This window comes from Mus pahari, chromosome 2 (genome assembly GCF_900095145.1).
Source record: "Mus pahari chromosome 2, PAHARI_EIJ_v1.1, whole genome shotgun sequence".
In the NCBI taxonomy this organism is placed as follows: Eukaryota; Metazoa; Chordata; class Mammalia; order Rodentia; family Muridae; genus Mus; species Mus pahari.
This window is the reverse complement of record NC_034591.1, coordinates 128,105,233-128,128,939: the sequence shown is the minus strand read 5'-3', so window position 1 is coordinate 128,128,939 and position 23,707 is coordinate 128,105,233. Positions and strand designations below refer to the sequence as shown.

The following is a 23,707-nucleotide window of genomic DNA, read 5'->3' as shown; positions in this document are numbered from 1 at the left end:
GCAGACACGCCACACTAAGACATATATAAGCTGCACCATTTCTGGGGCTCGGGGTCTTCCTCACGATGAAGCAATAAAGCTTTGCCACAGAAGAATCCGGTTGCCCGAGTGTGTTCTTGCTGGCGAGATCTTAGCTCGGGACAAGAAAAAAGCAGAAGGGTGCTTCTCTGTCTATGACAGGGTTAGGTCATCAGAAGTGGAAAATATATGTTGTCAAGTGTCTTACACGGCCAACAATCAGTCTCCTGACTCAGCGACACAGTTCAGTAGCGTCTTCATATTCACTCGTACAATGGAGTGTCTGATCAGCAGCTGTGCCCTGCTACCCTGCCCTGCCCAGTGCCATGGAAGAGAACAGTACCCATGGCTAGTCCAGGAAAAATATCAAATGTCATTGGCTCAGTGTATCTCAAGCCTCTATTCCTTTTTTTTTAATAGCAGTGTCAGTTTGAACAATCTTAAACAGAGTTGTCATGCTCTCATAAGTTATGAGTTACCTACATAGCTTTACCCAGGCTCTATTTCTAAAGATATGCCCCTGGGGGTTTCTGAGAGGAACAAAGTTACAGTATCCAGAAACTTCCATACCAAGGTGATCATCACATGCAGGCTGTAGAGATAGAGTCCCAAGGAGACCCTGCCTGACCAACTCAGCTGGGCATTTTCCTGAGTCCAGTCCAAACATCAGAAGTGTAGACTTCTACTCAAGTAAAGCTGAGTGGATAGGGACAAGATGCCCCTATGGAGCGCTCATCAAATGGCTGATTTGAGAACAAAAGGGACCTGGTTGACATAAGCCACTTGGCCCGGATGGCTTGTTCCATAATCTAACAAGAAAAACTACATTGAAAAGGGACACGTGGAGCCATGTGCCTTCAGCATGACACGAAGGCATTGAGGTTCAGGCTGAAGCAGGTTCAGGACAGTGGGCAAGAGCCACATGGCCATAGAAATGTGTCTAAGGACCAAGGTTGAGAGAGATCCAAGGGCACAGAAGGCCTCTGTAGCTACAGTCATCTCTCCCTTAGGCTTGCCAGAAGCACATCCCAATCAAACTGTTTTTTTCCTCCTGGAAGGCTCTTATCCGCAGGCCTACCCAGTCTAAATCCAGAGTGCCTAGTGAAAATCTCACCATCGCACTCCAGTAAATATTAACACAAGGCCTTGAATTTAGGCACTGGCTTTGCTCCAATGCAAACACTCAACAATTTATTTATAAACAGCATCTCCCATGTCCTCTTATGGTGCTTAGTCCCCATCTTTGCCTCTTAGTCTTGGGTCCCACAGAAGGTCCCCCTCCCCCCCATTTTCTTGCCTGGCATCGATTCTGCAGGCTTAGCTGTCTTGAGTTCTGTTTTCCTACACACTAGCCTTCCTAAGACCTCAGAGAATGCAGAAGGATCACACTGGTGGACAGTGGTTAGGGACCCAGGCCTGGACTATGGTCAGTACCATGGCTTCATCCGAGGAAAGCTTAGGGGAAACTGGGCTTTTCCCAAGCCCCAGTAACAGTGGTGGTCCTTGGCTTATAGGAAATTCACCATCCATGGTGGCCATTACTGGCAACAGCCTTTTTACCAAGTGTGTCTTCTTGGAGCAGGTTGCAGCTACAGGACCTTTGCCCAGAGAGGCTAGACATCAGGTGTTTTTAATTGTATCCTTGTTACTCGTTCAATACTGAGATGGGCATGAAGCACATAAGCTACTCTCCCAAGATAAAACAGTAGCCTGCATTTGTTTTGAGATGTAGCTTGGGTCACCATGAGCCCAAGGCCCAGCTTTGTACAAAAAAATATAAGCTGATTCACAGCCGAGCAGAGAAACTTTTCAGTGTGGTTTCTGGTTCAGGGGCCATGTGTAATGGCCAGACCCAGGGGCATGGGGTATCTGCTGTATTAAATGTTTCTAGCAGACAAAGAGAGGGGCTGCAGAGGTGGATTAACAGTTAAAGGCACTGGCTGCTCTTGTAGAGGAGTTCAGTTCCCAGCACCCACATATCAGCTCACAACCATATGTGACTCTAGTTAGAGGGTATCTGAATCTTCTTCTGGCCTTAAAAGGCACCACACACACACGGTACATATATACACATGTAGGCAAGCACACACACACACACACACACACACACACACACACTGATTTATAGGGTAATTTTGGGGATTAGATAAAATGACATGAACATTTCCAGGCTTGTACCTGGCCTAAGTAAAGAATGGCAGCTTACAACATTGTAACCTCTTAATCACCATCACATTAATGATAATTATGTGGTGCCATCACCACCATCATCATCACCGACACCATGATCAACATCATCATCACTAGGACCATCCTCACCATTCCTAAAATCATCACTGTTACCATTATCACCACCATTACTACGATCATCACCATCATCATCATCTACACCAATGTCATCACTGTTATTGTTATTATGACATGATCTCTATCACCAACATTACAATCAATGTCACTTTTTAACCTATCAAAGCAAAAAGCAAAAGAAAAAAAATTAAAAGGATGAAACTCAAATAATTAGAAAAAAACTGAAGATATTTTTTTTTCTGGCTCAGGGGTCAGCAAACTACATTTCTCCATGGATCAACTCCTGCCTACTTCCCTTCATTTTTGTAAATAAAGTTTTATTGGCTCACAGCCAATCACTCATTTAGCTAGAGTGTATAGAAGCATGATACAGTGCTGAGTAGAGGTGACAGGGCCTCCCACCTTTTATATGTTCTCCCTCTATCCTTTATTGAAAATAGCTTGCCACTGGCTGTTTTAGTCAATGGAATATTATGCAGCCCACTTAGAAGAAGGGAAGAAAAAATGACTGTAAAAGTCACATGCCCACATGGGAAAGTATTTATAGTATAAAAAGTGGGATAAAGGGATTTTTCTCTTTGGAAAAATGATCTTTTTAAATGTCATTAAAATATCCCCACCGAGAAGGAAGAAGGCAGAGGCTGAGGAGCCTGGTTACCATGGCGATTTTGAGGGCTGCCCCCAATTTCCCACTCATGGGCACCTTGGTCAGGGAAAGTGAAGGAACTAGGGTTGGCTGTGACTGGGTGGTTCCTCACTAGTCTCTATACCTTTACTCCAGCTCAAATAAAGGTGGCTCACAGAGGGGCTGGGGCAGCTTTGAGTCCCCAAGTAGGGTTGGCAGAAAAGGCAGCCAGCTTGCACAGTCCACAAGCCAAACATCTGCTCCAACAAAAAACTTGGAAGTCCCTTGCCCACAAATATGTCCCTTCTGGGACAGGCCTCAGTTTGAGCTGCCAGTGGCTGTAAGTTTCCATTGGAGAGGCCCTCCTATGGAGGAGGGTGGAGTCCAAGGCCTGCTGTACCTCCCTTTGCATTTTTGTGGGGAGGTGGGGGAGAAAGAGTTGGCATCCCACTGAGTATCTTGGGATCTTGTGAATGCACTCTCCTCTTCCTTGACTCTCAGTTGCCTGTTCTCAGATCACCTGATCTGAGGAAGGGGCATGGAGAAGTGGGAGCGCTGGGGGCAAAGGGGAAGAATGTTTAGCCTTAGAGAGCTGAGAGTACATTTTATGCTCTGTTCTGGCATTCTGTCCCCTTCCTTGAGTTTCAAGTGTGGGGTGGTGGAAAGGCGGAAATGCCTGGGCACAGTGACATGCCTGGGAACCCTGCATATTCAATTTCCAAGTGAACATCCACTGCGTTCTCCAAAAGCAAGGAAACTGCCTGCGGAACTGTCAGCAGTCAGAGCATGTGTAGAACAGGCATCCATAAATCCCATCCAGGAGAGAAAAATGGGGGCTGGGGGCTTGAAGAGAGAGTGAGGCGCTTTGGTGGGGTATAGCAAAGGTTTCTGGCTGTTCACAGCTCCTTGGCCAGAGCCCTGAGATGTTCCTGAGACACATAGGGAGAGACTTGGACTGTGGTAGGGTGTCCTTCTGATCTTTCTGCACTTCTGAGAGTGCAATAACAAAACTTGAATCAGTCCGCCACTACTTAGCAAACGACTAGGGTTGTGTCCCGCCGGGCTCTTCATCTGGGTAATTTGTTTGATGTCTTCAAGCTGTCTCATGATCATCCCAAAGATTTAAAGATAATTAATTAGTCTTGGTGATTTGAAAAGCTAGTCTCTCCCTCCCTCCAGGAGTGACAGCAGATGAGTTGGTGCTTGGGAGCGGGGTATTTCTACCTTGGGATTTTCTTCCCCAGAGGCCTTATCGAAGGATCCACGGCCAAGGGTGTTTCTACCATGCTTTTTTCTCCTGCTATCAGTGTGATGATTGTGATTTGTGATCTATTTCGAGGCTGGCGCAGACACCCACACCTCTTAGTTCATTGACCAAGCACACAGATGTGCTTCTGATGATTTAGGTCAATGTGCCCTATTGGCAGGTCTGCCTGACATACTGGACTTTGAAAGCTAAGCCTGGTGTCGGGATCTATGAACTGACCTCATCCTTATTAGAGGAAAGCTGCAGCCATCGGGCAGGTAGGGTTCAGGCAGAGCTGTGCCTTGTGTAATTCCCATGAATTACAACCCTGTTGTTGAGAGTTCTCCAGAGGGCTCTGGCATGACGCTCCTCTGTGAGAGTGGTGTGTTGGGGGTGGGAAGAACTCAGGAGCCTAATGGTCATTGCTGCTATACTGAGGTTTTAAAGGAGGGACATGGCCTAGATTAATAAGCCTTTGGGGGCAGTGAAGGATGTATAGTCTCATGCAATATGGCATGGTGAGAAATCTTTGGTGGCAAAAGACAGTGTCAAGGGCAGTAGTCCATGGTAGGGAGATAAAAATACAGTGTTAGATTCTATGTGAGTATTTCTATAATACAATGCCAAGGAACCCTGAGATTACTGGGTAGTATTTTTTTAAAGCAAGATTCCTTTAATGTCATCCACCCATCCATCCATCCATCCATCCATCCATCCATCCATCCATCCATCCACCCATCCATCCATCCATCCATCCATCCATCCATCCATCCATCCATCCATTCATCTATCCACCCATCCACCCATCCATCCATGCATGAACTTCAGAGTGTGGCTCAGGCCAACATTTGGCAGTGCAACTCCTGGGAACACAGCTTTATGGCCTGCTGTGCTGCTAAGCTACCCTCACTGGGATTCTCTTTTCTGGTTTAAGGAAACAGAGAGCCTACATAGCAAAATAGCAAATAGCAAAAACCAAATATCCAGAGGATGCTTTAACTCAGCATCTTCTGGATACTGTTATGGGAATGGGATTTTGGGCAGTCTACCTACTGGGTGTACACCTGGGAGTCCACATCTCATGGCTCTCATGAAATCACTATGCCAGGCAGTTGTGAGAATTTAAAGAGACCCTGAAGGTCTGAGTAAGGCTTTGTCCTTAAGCAATGTGGAAAGGGGATGCGGCTGGCTTCTTGGAGAAGATGTCATCCAAATTGTTCCTATCTTCCAGAGCCCAGGTTGGCTTGAACATTGATTTACTTGTGTATCATATTTGTTGATCATCAACAGTCTACCTCAAGGATACCCACTATAGATGCAGAGATGAACAAGCTCTCAGACTCTGCAGAGAGTGACAGATGTGACACCATAATGACACCGCTAGATACTGAGTTAAATTGTTGTTAGTATAAGACAAAGCAATTACATCTTTCATAGATATCAAACTTATCCTAACAGCTTCTTCCTTATTCCCTGCTCATTTCTGAGTGTGTTATATGAAAGCCACTGGCCAATATTACTACTTAAGTGCTTCCAAATTGTCAAATATTCCCCAGAGTTAAGTACAGGCAAGAACCCAGAATCTCAGAGCATCTTTCTGCCAGTTCTATGTTGAACAAATCTGTGGGGCCCAGTCAAGGACAAGGTATGTTCTCAAAACAGCATCTCTTCCTTGGGGATGACAATTCAGAGAAGTCACAATGACATCAAGAGATTCACTTCCAAGCTAGGATTCTTTAAAACTTACTCTTCAAGCACTGACAAGTGTTAAGGGGCGAATAGTGGGCGGGATTGGGGGTGGTATAGGAGGGCAGTTTATAAAACTAGTAACTATGATGGTAACTAGATTTAGTTTTTCTCTAAAGTCTGTCACACCCAGTCTCTTTAGAGTCTTGGGATGGACACATATATCCACCCTAAGAAGTAAGATTTTTAACTTTTACTAACAGGGTTTGGAGTGGTGGCTCAGTGCCTTATTCAGTTCCTAGAACCCACAGCTGTCAGCTCACAGACATCTGCAATTAATTCTAGTTCCAGTGAATCCAATACCCTCTTCTGAAATCCACAGGCACCTGCATTACCACATGTACATACCCACCCGGAGACATACACAACATATACACATAACTATATACAAACAAACAACCTAAAAAACTAAGGCTCACTGTTAAAAATAAGGTTAAAATAACCCCAAGTCTTGGAATTTTCAGCTAGAACAGCATGAGGCTATGGCTCCTTGGATGGCAATCCCAAGTTGGGGCAAGACTGGGGTGGAGTTGGAAGCTACTGAAGGAGCCAAGAGTCAGGAAGAACAGGGTAGCCAGGCTCTTGGGCTGTCTTTCCGTGGATTGTCTTTCTAGAGACTGCCAGCCTCTTTCCTGTAAGACATACCTCAGGGCCATGATGGCTAATCTTGGTTGTCCATTTGGCTGGGTTGAGAATTGTTCAGGAGATTACTACAGTTCTTGTCTGGGGGTGTTTGCGAGGTCATTTCTAAAGACCATCACTTCATAACGACATATGACATTGTTGGTAGATGATAAAGGTAGGAGATAAGGCCTGGCTAGATCTGGGAAGTAGGTCACTGTGGACCTGTACCTTGAGGTTCTATCATACATTGACCACCTTTATTTCCTCTCTGCATTTTCTGTCTATCAGACACTTCCCACTCACCCCCATGACCCTTCTCCTGTGATGTCCTGCTCAAGCACATAGTGCCCACTGACTAAACCAACTGAGACCATAAGGCAAAATGGAACCTTAAGTTGCTTATGTCAGATAATCTGGCCACAGTGATGATGACCTAGCAAACAGAGGGATCCCTGTTCTGGGACTTTCATAATCAAATGTTAAGTATGGGCAAAAGAGGCCACTTGGATGAAGGGTAAGGATAAGGCCCTCCATGTAGAAACATAGTGGCCATCAGCCCCATCGTTCCAGTCTTGGCTTGAGGTACAGCTTAAGGCAAATCCGTCCATGAGAATTTCACCTCTGAGATACCATCTTTCTTTTGTGCTTTATTCAGATGGCCCCAGATATGTGTATGTTCCACACAGTCACTAAGGAAAACTGTCAACCACCCAGTGGGAACCATGTCCTGTCTCTGACCCATAGCTTGCCCCTTAAGATCAAGTCCTTGATTTCCTGAAACCCAAGAGATGATGACATGATGGACCAATGAATGGTGTGAAACTCACCACGTCTGGCCTCCCTAGGCTCATGTCATCCACTCCCCCAGCTTGATCCACCATCAGGCACACGGGACTGGTATTAGGGCACCAATTGTACCTTGTTTGCCTGAACTTTTAGTTTATGGGTTTGCAAATGCTCAAAGGTACAAGGCTCCTGCTCCAAGTCTATTGCTTGGGTGGTCCTGAGTTACTCCTCGCACATCAGCTGATCCTTACCACATTTTCAGAGTCTGTCTCTCCCCACAGGGAAGCTGGATGCCCTGTTCCTAAGCTGTGACTGTTGTCTCATCGCTGGCATTCTCCTGGGGCCACGCTCCTCAACCTTCCTATGCTGCAACCTTTTAATACAGTCCCTTGTGTAGTGCTGACCCCAACAACCTACTTATTTTCATGGCTACTTCATCACTGTAAGTGTAATATTGTTATGGATTGGAATGTAAATATTTTTGGAGTTAGAGGTTTGCCAAGGGGGTCACGGCCCACAGGTTGAGAACCACTATGCTAGCCCGTGATCCCTTCCATAGGGCCATGCCCTGGTCCATGTGTGATGTCTGACACAGAGTAACAAGTATCTGCCTCATTCATTGAACATGACTAAACACATGAATGAGAGAGGGGGTGTGGTAAGGTGGGATCCTGACAGCATAGCCCTAGCCTGGGCAGCTTCAACCAGACCAGAGACAGGGACACTCACGTATTCCACTTCCTTGGATGGATCACCCAGGCTGCCATTGGTGGTTGGGGCAGTGGACTCTGTGCCCTCTGTCTTTTCCTGTGTCTTGTTGTCTTCCTTGGGCAAGCCTCCCTGGCCTGGGAGGGCCACCTCGCCCACCCCAAGGGCCTCGCTCTTGTAGTGCTTGACGAATTCCTCCATAGCTTTCAGCTCATTCTCCACAAGTCCGCGGCATCGAGAGGGGTCCTGGTCATAGATAGGGAGCTGATGCATGAGCTGGCGTCGGCGGTACAGGGCACCCTCAGTGCCTGTCACAGGCTGCCTCTCCTTGGGGATGAGTTCCATGTACTGCAGGCCCTTGATGGGGATGGAGTGGAAGGGACAATGTCACGTGGCTGTCGCTCATGGTCATAGAAGCTAAGACACAATCTACTTAGAACAAAAAAAAGTGTGGATCTTCCACCCTTAGCAGTTTTTGAAGCATAAATGCATGTTCCTTGCCCCCTCCCTCAATTCCTTCCTGTGATGTGTGTGTGTGTGTGTGTGTGTGTGTGTGTGTGTGTGTGTGTGTGTGTGTATTGAGTATTTACCTTCTTCTTCTAACTCAACCAGTGAAGGTTCTGGATTTAGCCTATCTTAGACTGAAATCCTGATCCTAGGCATGCTAGCTGTAAAAATTCAGCTGCCTTCACCCCTCTCTCTGTACATGTTTCTCAGATGCAAAAATGAGCACCATACAAGCCCTGCAGGCTCCAGGATTGGGGAGCAGGCCTCCAAGGCCTACCAAGTTTTCCTTTCCTCTCACTTTCCTATCTGTGCCCTTTCTCCTATACTTAGCAGCCATGTTGGTTAACTGACCCAGTGTGTGCGAAGATTTTGGAAAAGTCACTAAAACGTAGATTCCCAAGCACAAGTCCCCAGTTCATCAGGGCAGTTGTGGCACCCAAGAATCTGCATGCTGGGGATGAATCTCAGTCACTGAGGCAGAGAGTTGGTCTAAACCCTCATGCTACTGTTATCGTCTGACTGTGGAATGTCTCCCAGGGCTCATGTGTCCCAAAACTGTGTTCTTTGCTGGTGGTGTTATTCTGGGGAGCTGTAAAAGCTTTGGGAGGTGCATCGCTGAGGGGGCATGCCTTGGGATTTATAGCCTACTCCTAGCTCCAGCATTCACTCCCCCTGTTTCCTGCTCTTCTAAGATGTGAGCAATCACTGGTCATATGCTCCCAGTGCCAGGGCCACGAGCCGCTCCTGCCACCGTGGCTTCCCACTGCGATGCACTGGCTCTATCCTTTCAAAATGGGAGCCAAAATATGCCCTTCTTCTCAAGCTGTTTCTGTCATGTGTTTTGTTATAGCAGCACGGGGAAATGGACAAAAATAACTACCTTTCAAGGAGACACTAGTAAGAAACAAATGTATGAGATAAATCAGCTGGGACTCTAAGTATCTAGCAGGGAAACCGAATCGAGGCAAGTTCCTGGTGCTTTGAGAGTTTGAAAGCTCAGGAATGTTCCGGGAAGAAGTGCGTGACTATTGGTAACACCTTAGAGGGACTTGCAAGAGTCTTTCCTTGCCTAAGGCATAGCTAGAGATTCTCATTTTTGGTTTTCACCAAAATGAGGCTCATTTTAGATTCAAAGGCTTTGCAGTGCGGATATTGTTCCCTTCCAAATGGAACATTTTCACTTCATTTACCTCACGGGCAATACTCCTGATTAAAAGAAAAATAAATCCAGTTTAAAAGTGCTTTTCTTAGAAGAGTATAATGAGATCATTATGAGAATATGGTATTTTATGGTTTATTAATTTTAAAATACATGTCAGCACCTCTAAGTGTAGAATTTATAGGGTCTCAAGTCAATAGCACCCCCTGTCTATGTGACTGGCAATTGTCTGATTGTTCACAGAACTATTGCTTCCTTCATAGCCAGAGATGCTCTGTTTAGTGCGTCCTAGGGATGGGAGGCTAGGGGGTGACAAAGGTCAAGGCCACAGTATGAGAAACTGAGAGGCAGGTTGTTTATTCTGGGTGACTTTTTTCCATCTGTCTTGTCCCTCATGACCAGCTTGCCTGGCTCCCACTGTCTATCCTCTGTGAACCCAGCTGGCCTCAGTCTCGAAACTCGGAACTAGACTTACTTGGAATTATGGGAATTAGCATGTGTACTTTTACTTAAAATCACAGCAAGGAGCTTAAGCTGCTGTGTGATATTAGAGAGCGGGAGTGCCACAATGTAAGTGTCTGATATTAGTGAGCAGGCGTGCCACAATGTAAGTGCTGGCTGTCCCTGAAGATTCACTTGTTAATGGGTTGGTTTCCTGCTGGGTGCTCCTGGGAGATGGTGGCCACCTGAAAGAGGTGGAGTGTAACAGGGGGCTTATAGGTCAAGCATTTGGGAACAAGCATTTGAAGGGGTAGAGAAAAAATCTGGTCCTTTCTTGCTTCCTTGTTGTGCAGGGAGCAGCTTTCCTCATGTCCCTACACAGACCCACATGATCCAGAACCAGGAGCCCAAACACCCTTTCCTCTTTATCAGTTGATTATCTTGTGAATTTGGGAAGCTGACCAATACTGGAGAAGAATCTGGGCTGGGTATGTCCCAGGCCTGGTAGTTACTGGTTTTTTTTAATAAGTAAATTCTAAAGAAGACAAGAGTCATGTGCCCACCTTCAGTTAGATTGACATCTGACTGTGGGTACCTATTTGTTGGCTGTGTCCTAGATTCCAGGAACCACCTCCACCTCCCATCTCAGTCTTGGCTGTCATAAAAATGCTCATAGTACACTTGGTCAACTCCAGGCACATCTGTACATGCCCAGTTGCTTTTTAAGTACTTTCCCAGAAAGAGAAGGTGGCCAGAGTCCTGGGATGGTGGTGGTGGTGGTGGAGCAGCCTCAGCAACTAACCCATCTCCCCAAGTGCCTGACTTTGTGGATTTCAATTCGGTCATCTATTAGGTTCAGGGCAGGTTTCATGACCAGTAGGAGAGGACCCAGGCATTCTTGCCTCCATACTCACAACGGAGAGTGAGAAGTTGCTGGTTGGCTCCAGCTAACAGCTTAAATAGAGTTGAGGGGGACAAAGGACTCTACCTAGCCAAGGAGGCCAAGATCCTCTAGCCAGCGCAGGAATAAACAGATCCCCTGGGACACTACATCGCTGGTGCCCCATCTGAGAAGGGATTCTTCCCAACTCTGTATTAGAGGGCAGCAAGGGTGGTGGCTTTTTGTTTTAGTTATTGAGAAATAGCAAGTGGATTATAGCATGACTGTTAACCAAGGAAGTTCTCAAGAACTGACAATGGAGTGTTCTGTTCTGCATCTCTTAGGGACATCTCAGGCGGAGAGATTCCAGAATCCATGAACATCAGCTATGCTGAGAGTCAAGGGACCAGCAAAGGACTGTTTCCTGGGTTTTGCAGTAGAACCTACTTGGGCTCTAGAGTCACGGCATGCAGCCCCCAGCCCAAGGCATTTCTTTCCTGACTTTTCTCTTGCTATTAGCTAAGAACAATAGAGGAGGGGTTTTTTGGTTTTTTTGTTTTTTGTTTTGTTTTGCTTTGCTTTTATTTTTTTGTTTTGTTTTGTTTTGTTTTTGTCATGTCAATCACATGTCACTCCCAGGTGACAGTTCCCAGAGTGCTGTATTTAGTAAGATGCTGAGGTGTGATGGGCTCAGGTGGGAGGCAGATCGCTGCTGATGTTTGTGGTCACACTGGGTGTGAGAAGAGATCATGAGGCATGAGACTCACAAGTGTGCTCTCCCTTAAAGTGGACTGTGACACACTCAGCCACAGAGTGGCTGTCACACAGAGGGAGTGGCAGACACTCAGAAGACATACATGCAGACTGCTCAGTAGATGCTGGCTTCCTCTTCCTGCTTTCTTTTCTCTCTCCTTTCCAAACTACTGGCCAAAGCCCATTCAAGCTTCTTTCCCTTTTTGGAAGCCTGCTTTCCAATAGGCCAACTCTCTTGTTTGCCTTTTCTTCCATTCACTAGCCCTAATGATCTGGCTAGACGTGGGGTTGAAGCAACCTAGGCTTTGACAGGGGTAGGCATGGAGGTCTGAGGTCAAGGCTTGGCTCCACCTAAATCAAGTCAGCTGGGCATCTGGCTAGTTACAGGCTCTCTCTGAGCCTGTTTCCCTGCAACAGTGTGTGTCTAAGACATTGGGACATCACATGAGGCTGTGGTTGAAATATTCTTAGTTTGGTGACCAGTGGACAGTAATACTAGGTACAAAGGACCCAGGGAAGCTGATAGGCATCAGCTTGGAGGCTGGTAGAGTTTTCTAGCTCTCGTTCTGGTAGGGAAGGGTGACGGACAGTCAGATTCTGTCCCACTTCCAAAATCCAATCAGGCCTGACCTGATTGAAAACAGAATGAAACAGAGAGGGGAGGGGTAAGCAAAAAGAGTGTTGACCCGTGCCAAAACTGAGGCCAGCCAGCTGCGGGGCAGACAGGGGGTCTTTGTAGCCAGAAGGTTTTACAAGACAGCATTCATCATGGCCCTTCGATGGCTGCCCCTGATTAGACCGGGAGCAATTCCGGGGCTTTCACCAACTGCTTCCTGATACCCTCAGCCAGTTCTTTATGATTTGTTGGCTTGTGTCCCACTGACTTGTGAGCACCACTTGCTGGCTCGCACAACCTAGGCGCCAAGGGCCGAGGGGGATGTCTGAATCCCGTGGCGTGTCCTGGCTCTGCCACTGCACAGATGCCACCGTCTGTGGCCAGCCATCAGCCCCTGATTCACCTGGACAACTTGCAGAAGCCACTCTCCGGTTCTTGTTGTGTAAGGGAATCTGCCTTACAGGGTGGTGGCATTCATGGATACTTAAGGGTTGATCTCTCATCTAAGATCAACAGCCCTCTGTGTCCAAAGAGAAAGGACTCTTTCTTTGTTTTCCCATAGGTTTGCTGAGGCATCCAGATGATTTTATATGGAAATGAGCATCTTGCAGAGAAAATGAACATTCAGAGAACCATGACAAATATCCCCAGCTCAGAAGCAAGGAGCCTAAAAGACCCAGTGAATGCCCCCATTATAGAACCAGAAAACCTTCCAGAGTTTCTATGACTACCTCGCTCCATTCTGTAGGTGGGAAAAACTGAAGTTAGAATCTCTGTGCTTCATCGTTACCTGATCCAGGAGTAGAGCTGAAAGTATAGCCATTCCTACCTTGTCACTCATACTTAAGAGGGAAGAAAAATAAATCACTCAAGTAGAAGAAGGTAGTCTTACCAGTTTCTGGGTGACTCCTGGGGGAGCCCACTCGTAGGTGATAGTGTCAAAGGTGGGGTCTTTGCCGGTGGCGATGGGGTTGGTCATGATCATGCGGTTCCTCTTATAGATACGGATGCCGTCCCCACCTTTCACCCTGGCGGTGAGAGTGGCGTACTTGGAGTCCATCAGCAGGCGCCCGATCTTCCGATCATCGTCCAGGTCAGAGCTTAGGCAGTGCTCCTCTTGGCTGCATTTACAAGACTTGCATATTTTCCTGGGGGAACAGTGGAAGCCCATGAGATCAACCTCCAGAGAAGATGTGCTTCAGCTCTAACAGCAACATCTCCTGTCTGGAAATCAAGCACCAAGTTTCACTTTATTAACCTGGAAAGGCTGGCAGTGGAGGGACAAGGCCTTTAGGACAGGGAATGGCATGGAGGCAGCACCCCTGTCTTTTTCTGTCTAGCTTTGGGGAATTCAGAAAGCAAATATCAGCTGAGAAGGGTGTGTCCCCGGTTGGTTGTAAACAAAGAGCTGCAGCGTCCTCTCGACGGTTATCATGTTAAATGTTAACTTATTTAAAATGTGTTTGGACTGTGGTGGCCTGAACCTGGCCCCTGACTTACTTTTTACAAATAAAGTTTTACAGAAATGCAGGCATGCTTTGTTGTCGTTGTTGTTGTTGTTGTTGTTGTTGTTGTTGTTGTTGATCCTTGGTTGCCTTGGGGCTGGAACTGCACAGTTGAGTACTTGCAACAGAGGCCCTCTGACCTGTAAAACCTAAAATATTTATTACTTGGCCCTTTATATAAAAAAAAAATGTATGCCAAGTTTTCTGCTCTTAAGGACCATTAAAATTGCCTCCCAAGATTCATGAGCTGCCTAAGTTCTGGTCAAAATTCTTCGGCATGCCCACTGAAGTGAGATCGGGTGAGAAGTTTTTCAGATTTGAGGACAGAAGCCAGGGGAAGGGAGTGAACTGAGTAAAACCTTGGGGGGGGGAAGCAACAGGGGGTGGGGAGGGTGGGGACAGGATGGGGGAGATTGATGTCCTGGGAGGGTGGCTCTGACAGGGGCCCAGGAGGAAAAGATATATTCTGGGGAAATTCAAGTTCACTTGAAAGTCCCGGTGCCTCTCTCCCTGACAATTAATAAAAGAAAGTGTTTGGCTGTTTTGTGTCATGCTGTTAAGGTTTAGGACCTCTAGAGAGTCCCGTGGTGTGAGAAGAAAAGTGTTCTCCCCTCCCTTCTAAGGCCTGTCACCAAGGTTTGCTGTACAGTGTCTCGGACACCCCAGTACATGCAATTTAAGAGATTTTTAAAAGAAAGTGAGCAATGTTAAGACCGACTGCAGAGACGGGGATGAAGCATCCTGAAAGAGCCCTGCTTGCTTTTACACCAGGCTGTCCAAAGTATCATTAGATTGTCTTACATCCATGGTCCCTTGACCCCGATCATGTCCCTCAGTGGGCGGTTAGCAATATTGACAGTTTTCATTATTATGGTAAGGATGAATGGTGCCTCCGTCATCCAGTGGGTAGAAGCATGGGATGTGGACATAAACATCCTATAGTCCAGCCTCCCTCCCGTGAAGCATCATCAGGGCCCACATTTCAATAGTGTGCTTTTGGCATGTGTGTATGGGGTGGGCAGGACTTGAAAAGTGCATCCCATTTGATGAGGAGGTTTATCTGGAACCTTCAAGGAGCTCACAATTAGCATGGCAGAAAGAGAGGGAAGTGTATCACGAAGCAGGAGAAGGTTGAACTGCAGGAGAATTATATGGGATATGGGGTGCTTCTGCTAGCCCTAACTCACTCCCAAATGTGAGTAGGTCAGACACAGATGAGAACCTGGTGTTCTGTGGTCTGAAGTCTGGAAAACATTGAGGTAAGGAAGGCTAAAATAAGCCCTACTTTTGTTTCGTTTCAGGCTGCGTCTTGTGTGGCCTGATGGGCAGAATGTTACCTGGGGTTCTTGCATCTCGGAGTTCAAGTTTGGTAGGCTGTTATGCAGGAAGAGTTAAATCTATGACCCGGAGGATTAATCCCAGCACCACAGGAGACAAAGACCTTAAGGGCATTGCATACTGTACATGAGAAGTCGAGTCTTTTTGGTCCCACAGAAAGGAGTCCCCTGTAATGTATAAGTGGGCATCTCATTCACAGACCATCGAGCATCTCTTGACGCTCATTTTGAGAGGCAGACTGCAAGGTTGGTGATGAACTGTGATAATCGTTTTCACTTGAGAGATGACAATAGCAGACTTGGACAGAAAAGCCTAATATGTCGGGACACTGGAGAGACCTGACTACAAGCCCTTTCTGATCCATTTGACCATCTGACCTCCTTATACCTCCCAGGTGACACAGGATGTGGAGGTTGTTCTGGGCTGTTTTGGTTAATGTGGGATCCCAGGATGCTACCTAAACTGCTGGGAGTGCAAACCATTTGAGATAGGGAGAAGTTAACAAGCAGGAGGATGTTCTTTGAGATCTCTTTCAAGCATATTCATGCTCTTACAGCTGGGCACACTGCTGCACCGTGGCAGATGAGGAAGCCGCTCTACCCTAACTCTTGTCAGGTACCCACATCGTGAGGGACACATTCACACCCCAAAAGAACTTAAGTGCCATTAAAGTGGCAAATTCTCCTCTCTTTGTGGATACCTGGGAATTGTATCCTGTTCTGTATTAGTTAAGTCTACTAGTTGCAGGCTTTCCCTTCAAACCAGGTTGACTAAAGTTCAGTCATTTAAATATCTGTTGTGATTTGAATATGAACGACCCTTCTTCCGGCTCAGCTCACGTGTTTGGACAACTGGCTCCAGCTAATGGTGATGTGTGGAAGATTATAAAACTTTAGGGAGTAGAGCTTTGCTGAAGGAAGAGTGTCACTGGGGGGAGGAGGGCTTTGAAATTTTATAGATGGGCTCCACTTCCTGTTTGCTGTTTCTTCTGGACTGCCGATGCAATACAATGGGCCAGCCTCATGCCCCCACTGTCATGCCTTTCCCACCAAGATGGACCACATACCTTCTAGAAGTGTGAGCCCCCCCCCCACATTTCTTTTTCCCCCTAAAGTTGCTTCTGTTTCTTTACAGCAACAGAAATTAAACTAATACAATATATGCTGCTCAAGAAATTCACTTGATTTAAAAACCATGGGCAGGGTGATAAGGAAACATAAGGCTTAAAACAACACCAAGAGACTTCTGCTCCAAGGACCATGAGGGATAGGGCCAGACTTGTTTTGTCTCCATAAACAACAAGACAAACAAAGCACATACACGACAGGACCCTCTTAAGGTACTGGGTAGCAGCAGCCCAAGACTGAGCCTTGCTGAGGGAACATTCACTCTCTGTCTCAGGTACGGAGACTATCTAGCTGTCCTGAGAGAGTTAAAGAGATCCCTCAGTATTGTCTGGGACCCTGATGGAAGAAAGATTAGGGCCAGTAGAGCTGACATGGTGGCTAAGTTAACGTCCCTCAAGGCCACACAGTCTGCTCAAATGAGGCTGATGTGAAGATTTCTGGGCCATTATGTTTATTGGCAGCCTCAACATTGTTTCAGAGATCTTGGTGATAAAAAAGGGAAGGCAAATTCTAGAACTCTAGCTAGACCGGGCACTCCTAATATACAGATGTGAATTACAGGACCGGGCACTCCTAATGTACAGATGTGAATTACAGGTCCTGGTCTTCCTGGACTGTGGACAGAATGCCTTTGACTGTGTGTGTGTGTGTGTGTGTGTATGTGTGTGTGTATGTGTGTGTGTGTGTGTGTGTGTGTGTGNAGAGAGAGAGAGAGAGAGAGAGAGAGAGAGAGAGAGAGTCAAGTGTGCGTGTATGTGCATGTGTGTAAAATCAGAGGACAACTTTTGGTGTCATTTCTCAGGTGCTGTCCTCCTTGTTATTTGAGAGAAGGTCTCTCATTGCTCCAGCAGTTTCAACGAAGATTATGGTGGAATTTGCCAAGGCTAGCCTGGGTGCTCAGCAAGCCCTTGGGATCCTCCTGTCTCTGCCTCCTCAGAGACATTTGAGTTTGGGGAAAGGAAATCAAGTTCTCATGTTTGCAAGGTAAACACTTTACCAACAGAACTATCTCCCCAGCTCTACCTTTGACCTCTATTTTAGGACCCACGCCTATGTTAAAACTCATCCCAGAGAAGCTGCTGAGGTAAGAGCAAGGCCACCTTCAGACCAGAGAGGAGACAGTCCTTCCCTAAGGGCATCCCCAAATGCATCTTCCCATAGACATCTATTGTGCCTTGCATGTAAAATCTCTCCAACAGGCTCATGTGTTTGAATACTTGGTCCCAGCTGGTAGTTGTTTTATACGGTTATAGAAACTTTAAGTGGTGGAGCCTTGCTGGAAGAACTGGGTCCATGGGAGTGGGTCATGGGGTTTTCATAGGCCAGCTCTACTTCCTATCTGGCCTCTGCATTCTGTTCCACTAAGATTTTAGGAGTACCAACTGCATCCCTGTCACCGTGGATCCTCCTCTTTTCTCTGCAGATGGTATCTCCTTCAATTGTGAGCCAGAAGAAACCCTTGCTCCCTTAAGTTGCGTCCTGTCAGATGTTTAGTTACAGCAAAACAAACAAACAAAGCAAACAAAACAAGGGTATAATCCTCGCTGGACCAGATAGCATCTACCTTGACATGGTTTATGAAGTGCAAAGTATTTTTCCATATGCTCCTCAAGATCTTTACAGCATCCACTCATTCCTGAGTTAGGACAAGCAGGAAGGTTCATTCCCCAGCTGCCCTTCCTAGCTTGCATCCTACACCATCTCAGCAGAGAGAACCACCCACAGTTTTGGAAAGGACAGTCAAGAAACAAAAGCAGACAGAGTCTCCTTGACCAAATCCATTACCTCCACGAATGAGGCTCGAAGCCGGAGCACATTCCCTTGCACCGCAGACAAGCCACTCCTCTTGCGGACTGCTGCTGGCCCAAGGACATCTGGAAAAGGAGACAGAGAGAGAGAGGGTGTTTTCCTTCACACTGACCTCTGGGAGACTTGGCATAACAGCAAAGGGACTGTGTGGGGGCTCAAAGGGCTCCTGATCAATATGCTGCCACTCACTGTTTACTGGGAACAGGGAAGAACATCCGGGAATGGGGCCATAGGCGGCAAGTGTTGAAGGGTGGGGCCCTTCCTAATAAAAGCTCAACTGGGGCTCACTGCCAGGCTCCAGGGCTGTCTCCAAATGCCAGAGCTGTCTGGGAAGAGTTCTATGCGGGCCCATCTGATCTTCTCCGCACCTTCACTCATTCCTTGATCTATCTATCACTAGAACGGAATCTTCCAGAGTGCCTCTTCTCCCCCATTGCCTTCTGATTTATTGGTAGGATGTGACTGGACCAACACGACGAGCACATACAAAGGAACAGACTCCCAGACATGACTCTGAGACAGACTTAAATATTTTGCTCATGTACCAAAAACAATCTCCCAAGCATTTGAAATTTCCTTTGGAGGCAGGGCAACACACAGGGCTGGTTTTGTTGCTGCCATTGATGCTGTGATTGGATCCAGGAGCTCTCATGGGCTCCTCGAACCAGAGACTTTACACACAAGCGCACAAGAAATTTAAGAATCTCAAAGCCTGACCCCGGCTCCTTTTCATTAGACAGCCCTTTAACAGAATTCCCAGAAATGTATTACAATAGAATTGGAGAGGTGGTGGGCTAGTGATGGATCTGAAGGCTAAGAAACTTAGCTTTGCTTTTTCCTGGGGCTGGGGGAAGGGAAGACTTCATAGAGGTGTGTACTATCTCATCAGAAGCAGGGCTAACCCTGCTAGAGATGTAAAGGAATAAGCCCTTCGTTTTAACAAAGGCATGGATGATGGCATAGCACTTACTACTCTGTGCCATGCACGGGGGCTTTAACATTAGACTCTGAGTGCCCTAAAGGATACGTAAGCCAGGGGCCGTAGAGAGGGAAGCTCATACATTTCACTCAATTTTGCAAACAACTGCTGAGTAACAGCAAGGGCTGGGCCGGGGAGCCAGATTTCAAGGCTAGCTATACTAACTGCTAACTGACTTGGACATAAATGTCAGCAGTATGGAAGAAGGTGTCTGTTAATAAACCCTTATGGGAGGACCAAGTAGGTCACCTGGGGATGTAGACTGTGCAGATTGAATAGACAGAAAGTGGAGAGAAGAGAACTTGGCAGTAGGAAGAGACTCGGAAAAGAGCAAATGGTAGGGTATTTTCTGTGGTGTGGTAATCCGAGTATGCTTTCGGGGACATCTCTGGCTCACTCTGGTTTATGTCTGTGCGTGTGTGTGTGTGTGTGTGTGTGTGTGTGTGTGTGTGTGTGTGTGTATGTTAATTTCAGAGGACCAGGATGGGTGTGATGGGTGTGGTTTCGCCTCAGGCATAATCCACATTGTTTATTTGAAAAGATCTTACCCTGTCCTGAACTAACAAAGCAAGCTGAGTTGTCTGACTCGTGAGCCCGGAGTCTCTGCCGGCTTCTACCACTCCAGCTCTGGTGTTACCAGCAATGTAGCACCACACTGGCTTTTGTTTATGTGGGGTCTGGGGATAAAACTCAGGTTCTAATGCTTGTAAGGTAAGAATTGTAGTGACTTTCCTATAGCCCTCTGTTTGGTGTGGTTTTAAAAGGTATGCGAGTGTTCGGGGGGGGGGGGGAAACCTGGTGTAGCTTGTGAGTGAACCTGCCCTCATTGCCAGTGTTGGGTCAGCACAGTGATCCTTCACAATGTCTTTCTCACGCAGTCAAATCCCCCTGCAGTGATGTCTAGCTCCACCTGCCTCACCTGGTGACAACTGTTAACAGTCTAGTGGTAGGTGTCAGAGGAAAGTGTGTTTATATTTGTGTCCGATTAGTACTAGAATCATGTCATCCCCTCTCCCACTGAAGTGGGTCTTACTATGTGAACTATTCTGGCGCCAGGCCTGAGATCCTCCTGCCTTAGTCCAGGGTTAAGATTACAGATCTCTGCTAAGTGTGAGAACTGAGGTAGCTCAGAGCACTAACCAACTCTCTAATTTGGGGGCCTTGCTCCATATTGAGGGCTTTGGACCTTAAAACTGTTGGCCCGTATCTGTTCTGGCATCCACCTCCTCCCCTCCTTGAATTATACCAGTTTATCTATAGCAATCTTTCCACACTTAGTATTTGAGTGATTCCAAGTTTACTTAATTCGAGAATAAGGCTTTATTGTTGGAGTATTGTAGGTATCCCCAGAGGCCTGGAAACAGGGCATCCTCGAGGAAGCATTTCGTAAGTGGCCCAGCAGGCCTGAGCAGAACCCGATCTTCTAATGAGGGACTATTTAACCTTCCTCCCAGCGGGGGATTAGTTTTAAGGATTGATCTGGAGTTGAGTCTCAGTGTGGCTGCTGGTTCCCGTTTGGTTGAGAAACAGTGATGTACGACAGACTTGTTCTTCGGCATGTCAGCCTGTGATGTGGGGACCATCCTCACTGGGCTGGGTCTGGCATTTATCAGCTCTGTGTGTGTGGCTGGATGCAAGCCATTGTTCTGCCTAGATTAGGTTCCTGCTTTGTAAAACTAGAAAACCACCTGGGTGGGGCTGCCTGGCTTGTGTTCCCCACAGTACTCATGTGTGAGATGTTACAGAGATGTTAGTATAGCAGCAGGCTGGAAGTGAGGATTCCATGACAAAGTACAAAGGGCAGGCCAGATGTGCAAAGGCTTCTGACCTTTAAGGCGCCAGCTTGTGCTAGATACAAGAGAGTAGGGGAGTGGGTCTCTTTCAGGGAGAAAGGCCCTTGGTGAGGGGTCAGGCTGGACTGGGTTTTAATAACACTTTAGTCTCTCTCTTAATGTACAGGGCCAGTGTCTGGGTTTGTCACACCCCTCTCTTCCCGACTCACGGAGATAATAGAAACCCAGCCTGCCTCACAGAGTTGCTAGGAAGGTTAATGGAGAAGCTACATGGAAAGGATTTAGCACACAGTTATTATGCATGGAGTATCTGCTATTGTCATTAGATCCTGTGAAAGACAGTTTGAAAGACCTTGAATTAGTCACTCTTCCAATGTCCTTGGGGACTTCTACGGAACCCTTTTAGGAAGGGCACACCCCGTGTTTTTTTTACTTTCTTCCTTATTTATTTGTTGCCTCTCTGATTAGATTTAAAGGTAAAAACAACAAGTAAACAAAATAAAATAAAACCTAAGGCCAACACATGCTCCTTGCTTGGTGACTCCCTCATTAAGCAAGGCTGATGCTAGCCTTTGTCCTTGGAAACTCTTGGTTTCGTTTGGTTTTCTGTTAACTAAATTTGCTTGTTGACAGTCTCAGACACGTATAATAAATACACTGTGATCACTCTCGCTGCCTAGCCTCTCTCATTTCCCTTCCAAAACGTCAAACCACCCTCCTTCCCTATAAATCTGTTTCTCACATCACATCATTTCATTTTGTGACCTGCTGAGTTTCAACCAGAGTTTACTTGTGTAACCATGGTTTGGAGTTGTCCATTGAAGCCCAGTTGGTATACAACAGAAGACAGTGGCACAGTTCTTCCTAGACTCTATCAGTAGCTGCTAGTTCAGAAAGAGGGTCAGGGCTGTATGAGCCCTTCTCCAATCCATAACTGATCATAGCCAGGGTAGTCCTATGCAAGCTCAGTGTATGTACTGCTGCGTCAGATCTGATAAACTCTTTCAGCAAAGCTGAAAGGTTTCTTCCTAACCAAGAAAGGCTACTATATTTAGGCAAGTGATGATGGAGGGGCTCTATCCTTGGGCTACATCATCATAGTCGTATAGGTATAAGAAGCAGAACTTAACTTCCAGCCTGTTAGTGGGGCCAGTCTTCATAACTAAAGAAGTTCTTAGAAAAGAAAGATAAATGGCTTTACAAGAAAGAGTTACATTTAGAGAGTCAGGCCATGCATGCAACTAGCTTCCTGGCTGACTGTCCAACACAATAAACAGTCACTTGTTCAGAGCCTGTCATTCACTGGAGCCAGGCAGACCCAAGCATCTTCAACACAGAGAAAATGATGACCTTGTTGACTGAGGAGTGGGGAGGGGAATTAGCCAGAAGCAGAGCTCCAAACAAGATCCTCTGGTTTATAAACAGTACACTTTTCTGATGTAGATGCTGTTGACGGATGGCACAGTGTCTCCCAGCCACTCCCAGTAGCTGAGAATATAAGTTTAAGGGAACCATCACTCTAACAAAAGTTTCTTAGAATGCAGTGTCTGTTGTTTTCTTTGGAATGGAAGAAAATGCATCTTGGATAATAGGTGTGGCGGGATATGGTATATGTAATGTAATGTCTTGGAACTGAATCGTTCATTTCTTTAAAGGATTTCAGGTAGTTACTGATGGTGTAGGGAGCAGGAGACAGCCTAGGGACTTTAGTCTCTTTTAGGCATTTGCTTTCTTGAACTCCTAGGGAGAAGTATCTCTCTTGTTCTCTCTTTTTTGTCTCTCTGTCTCACTGTCTTTCTGTCTCTATGTGTACACATGCATGTGTGTGTGTGTGTGTGTGTGTGTGTGTGTGCATGAGGAGGCCAGAGGTTGATATTGAGTACTTTGCTCTATTGCTTTCTACTCTATTCACTGAGACACTGTCTATCACTGAATCAGTAGTTCACTAATTCAGCTAGGCTGTCTGCTTATTGATTTCCGGGGAGCCTCCTCTCCTCAGCCTTGCCCCACACCAGGCTTACATCACCACTCTCCACTCTCTGGCTTCTATGCAAGTGCTGATGATGCAAACTTAGGCTCTCATGCTTGGCACCATGTCACCCACTTGCCAGGAACTGTCTTAGTGACAAAACATCACCAAGAACAATATAGGGTTGAGAAGACTAGGAATTTAAAGGGGAGACTGTAGTGTGGAGTTAAGGGTGAATGTGGAAATTAAAAAAGAGGTGTCTTGCTCACTCTCTTTCTTCTTTGGGACGCATGTAAAATAAAAAAAAAAGTTGCTTGCAAAATGAGATGCATATGTACCACTGTCTAAAATATTATTGAAATTTTGGAAATAAAGCATAAAGATGGTTGACAGATTCTTTCATATTGCTATACAATGGCAGGAAGACCCTGAGTATTGGCTCCTCTGCCTCCTGTATCATTCAGAGACAGCTGTTTCACTAAGTGCTAATACTTAGTGACTCTGAGTGCTGTCTTTCAGGTCTTGGTCTTGGGAGACATAAATAATATCTCTGTTTTTGAAACTTTCATCACTAAGATTAGGATTTATTGCCTTGGAAGGCATCAGTGCATCAACTAGCTTTGTGATTGGCATCCTCATTGTGCTAACATTAAATTACCTACAAAGATTTGGTACTTTAAAGGGTTCTGATCTGGTCCCAATATTTTACAGTTTCTCTCATTTATGAGTAGGAAAATCTCTTGATCATATGACAGTCATGGTGTTAACATT

General features: G+C 46.3%; 1 protein-coding gene across 1 annotated transcript in view; it reads right to left on the bottom strand.

Moving 5' to 3' along the window:
* Positions 1-23,707, bottom strand: part of Lmcd1 (LIM and cysteine rich domains 1) — a 55,929-nt gene that overhangs the window by 5,706 nt on the left and 26,516 nt on the right. The window contains exons 2-4 of the mRNA XM_029535355.1: positions 18,172-18,260; positions 13,309-13,564; positions 8,082-8,417 (exon numbers count right to left, since the gene is read on the bottom strand). Of these exons, the coding sequence (XP_029391215.1) occupies positions 8,082-8,417; positions 13,309-13,564; positions 18,172-18,260 (681 nt within the window). The remainder of the gene's footprint in view (positions 1-8,081; positions 8,418-13,308; positions 13,565-18,171; positions 18,261-23,707) is intronic.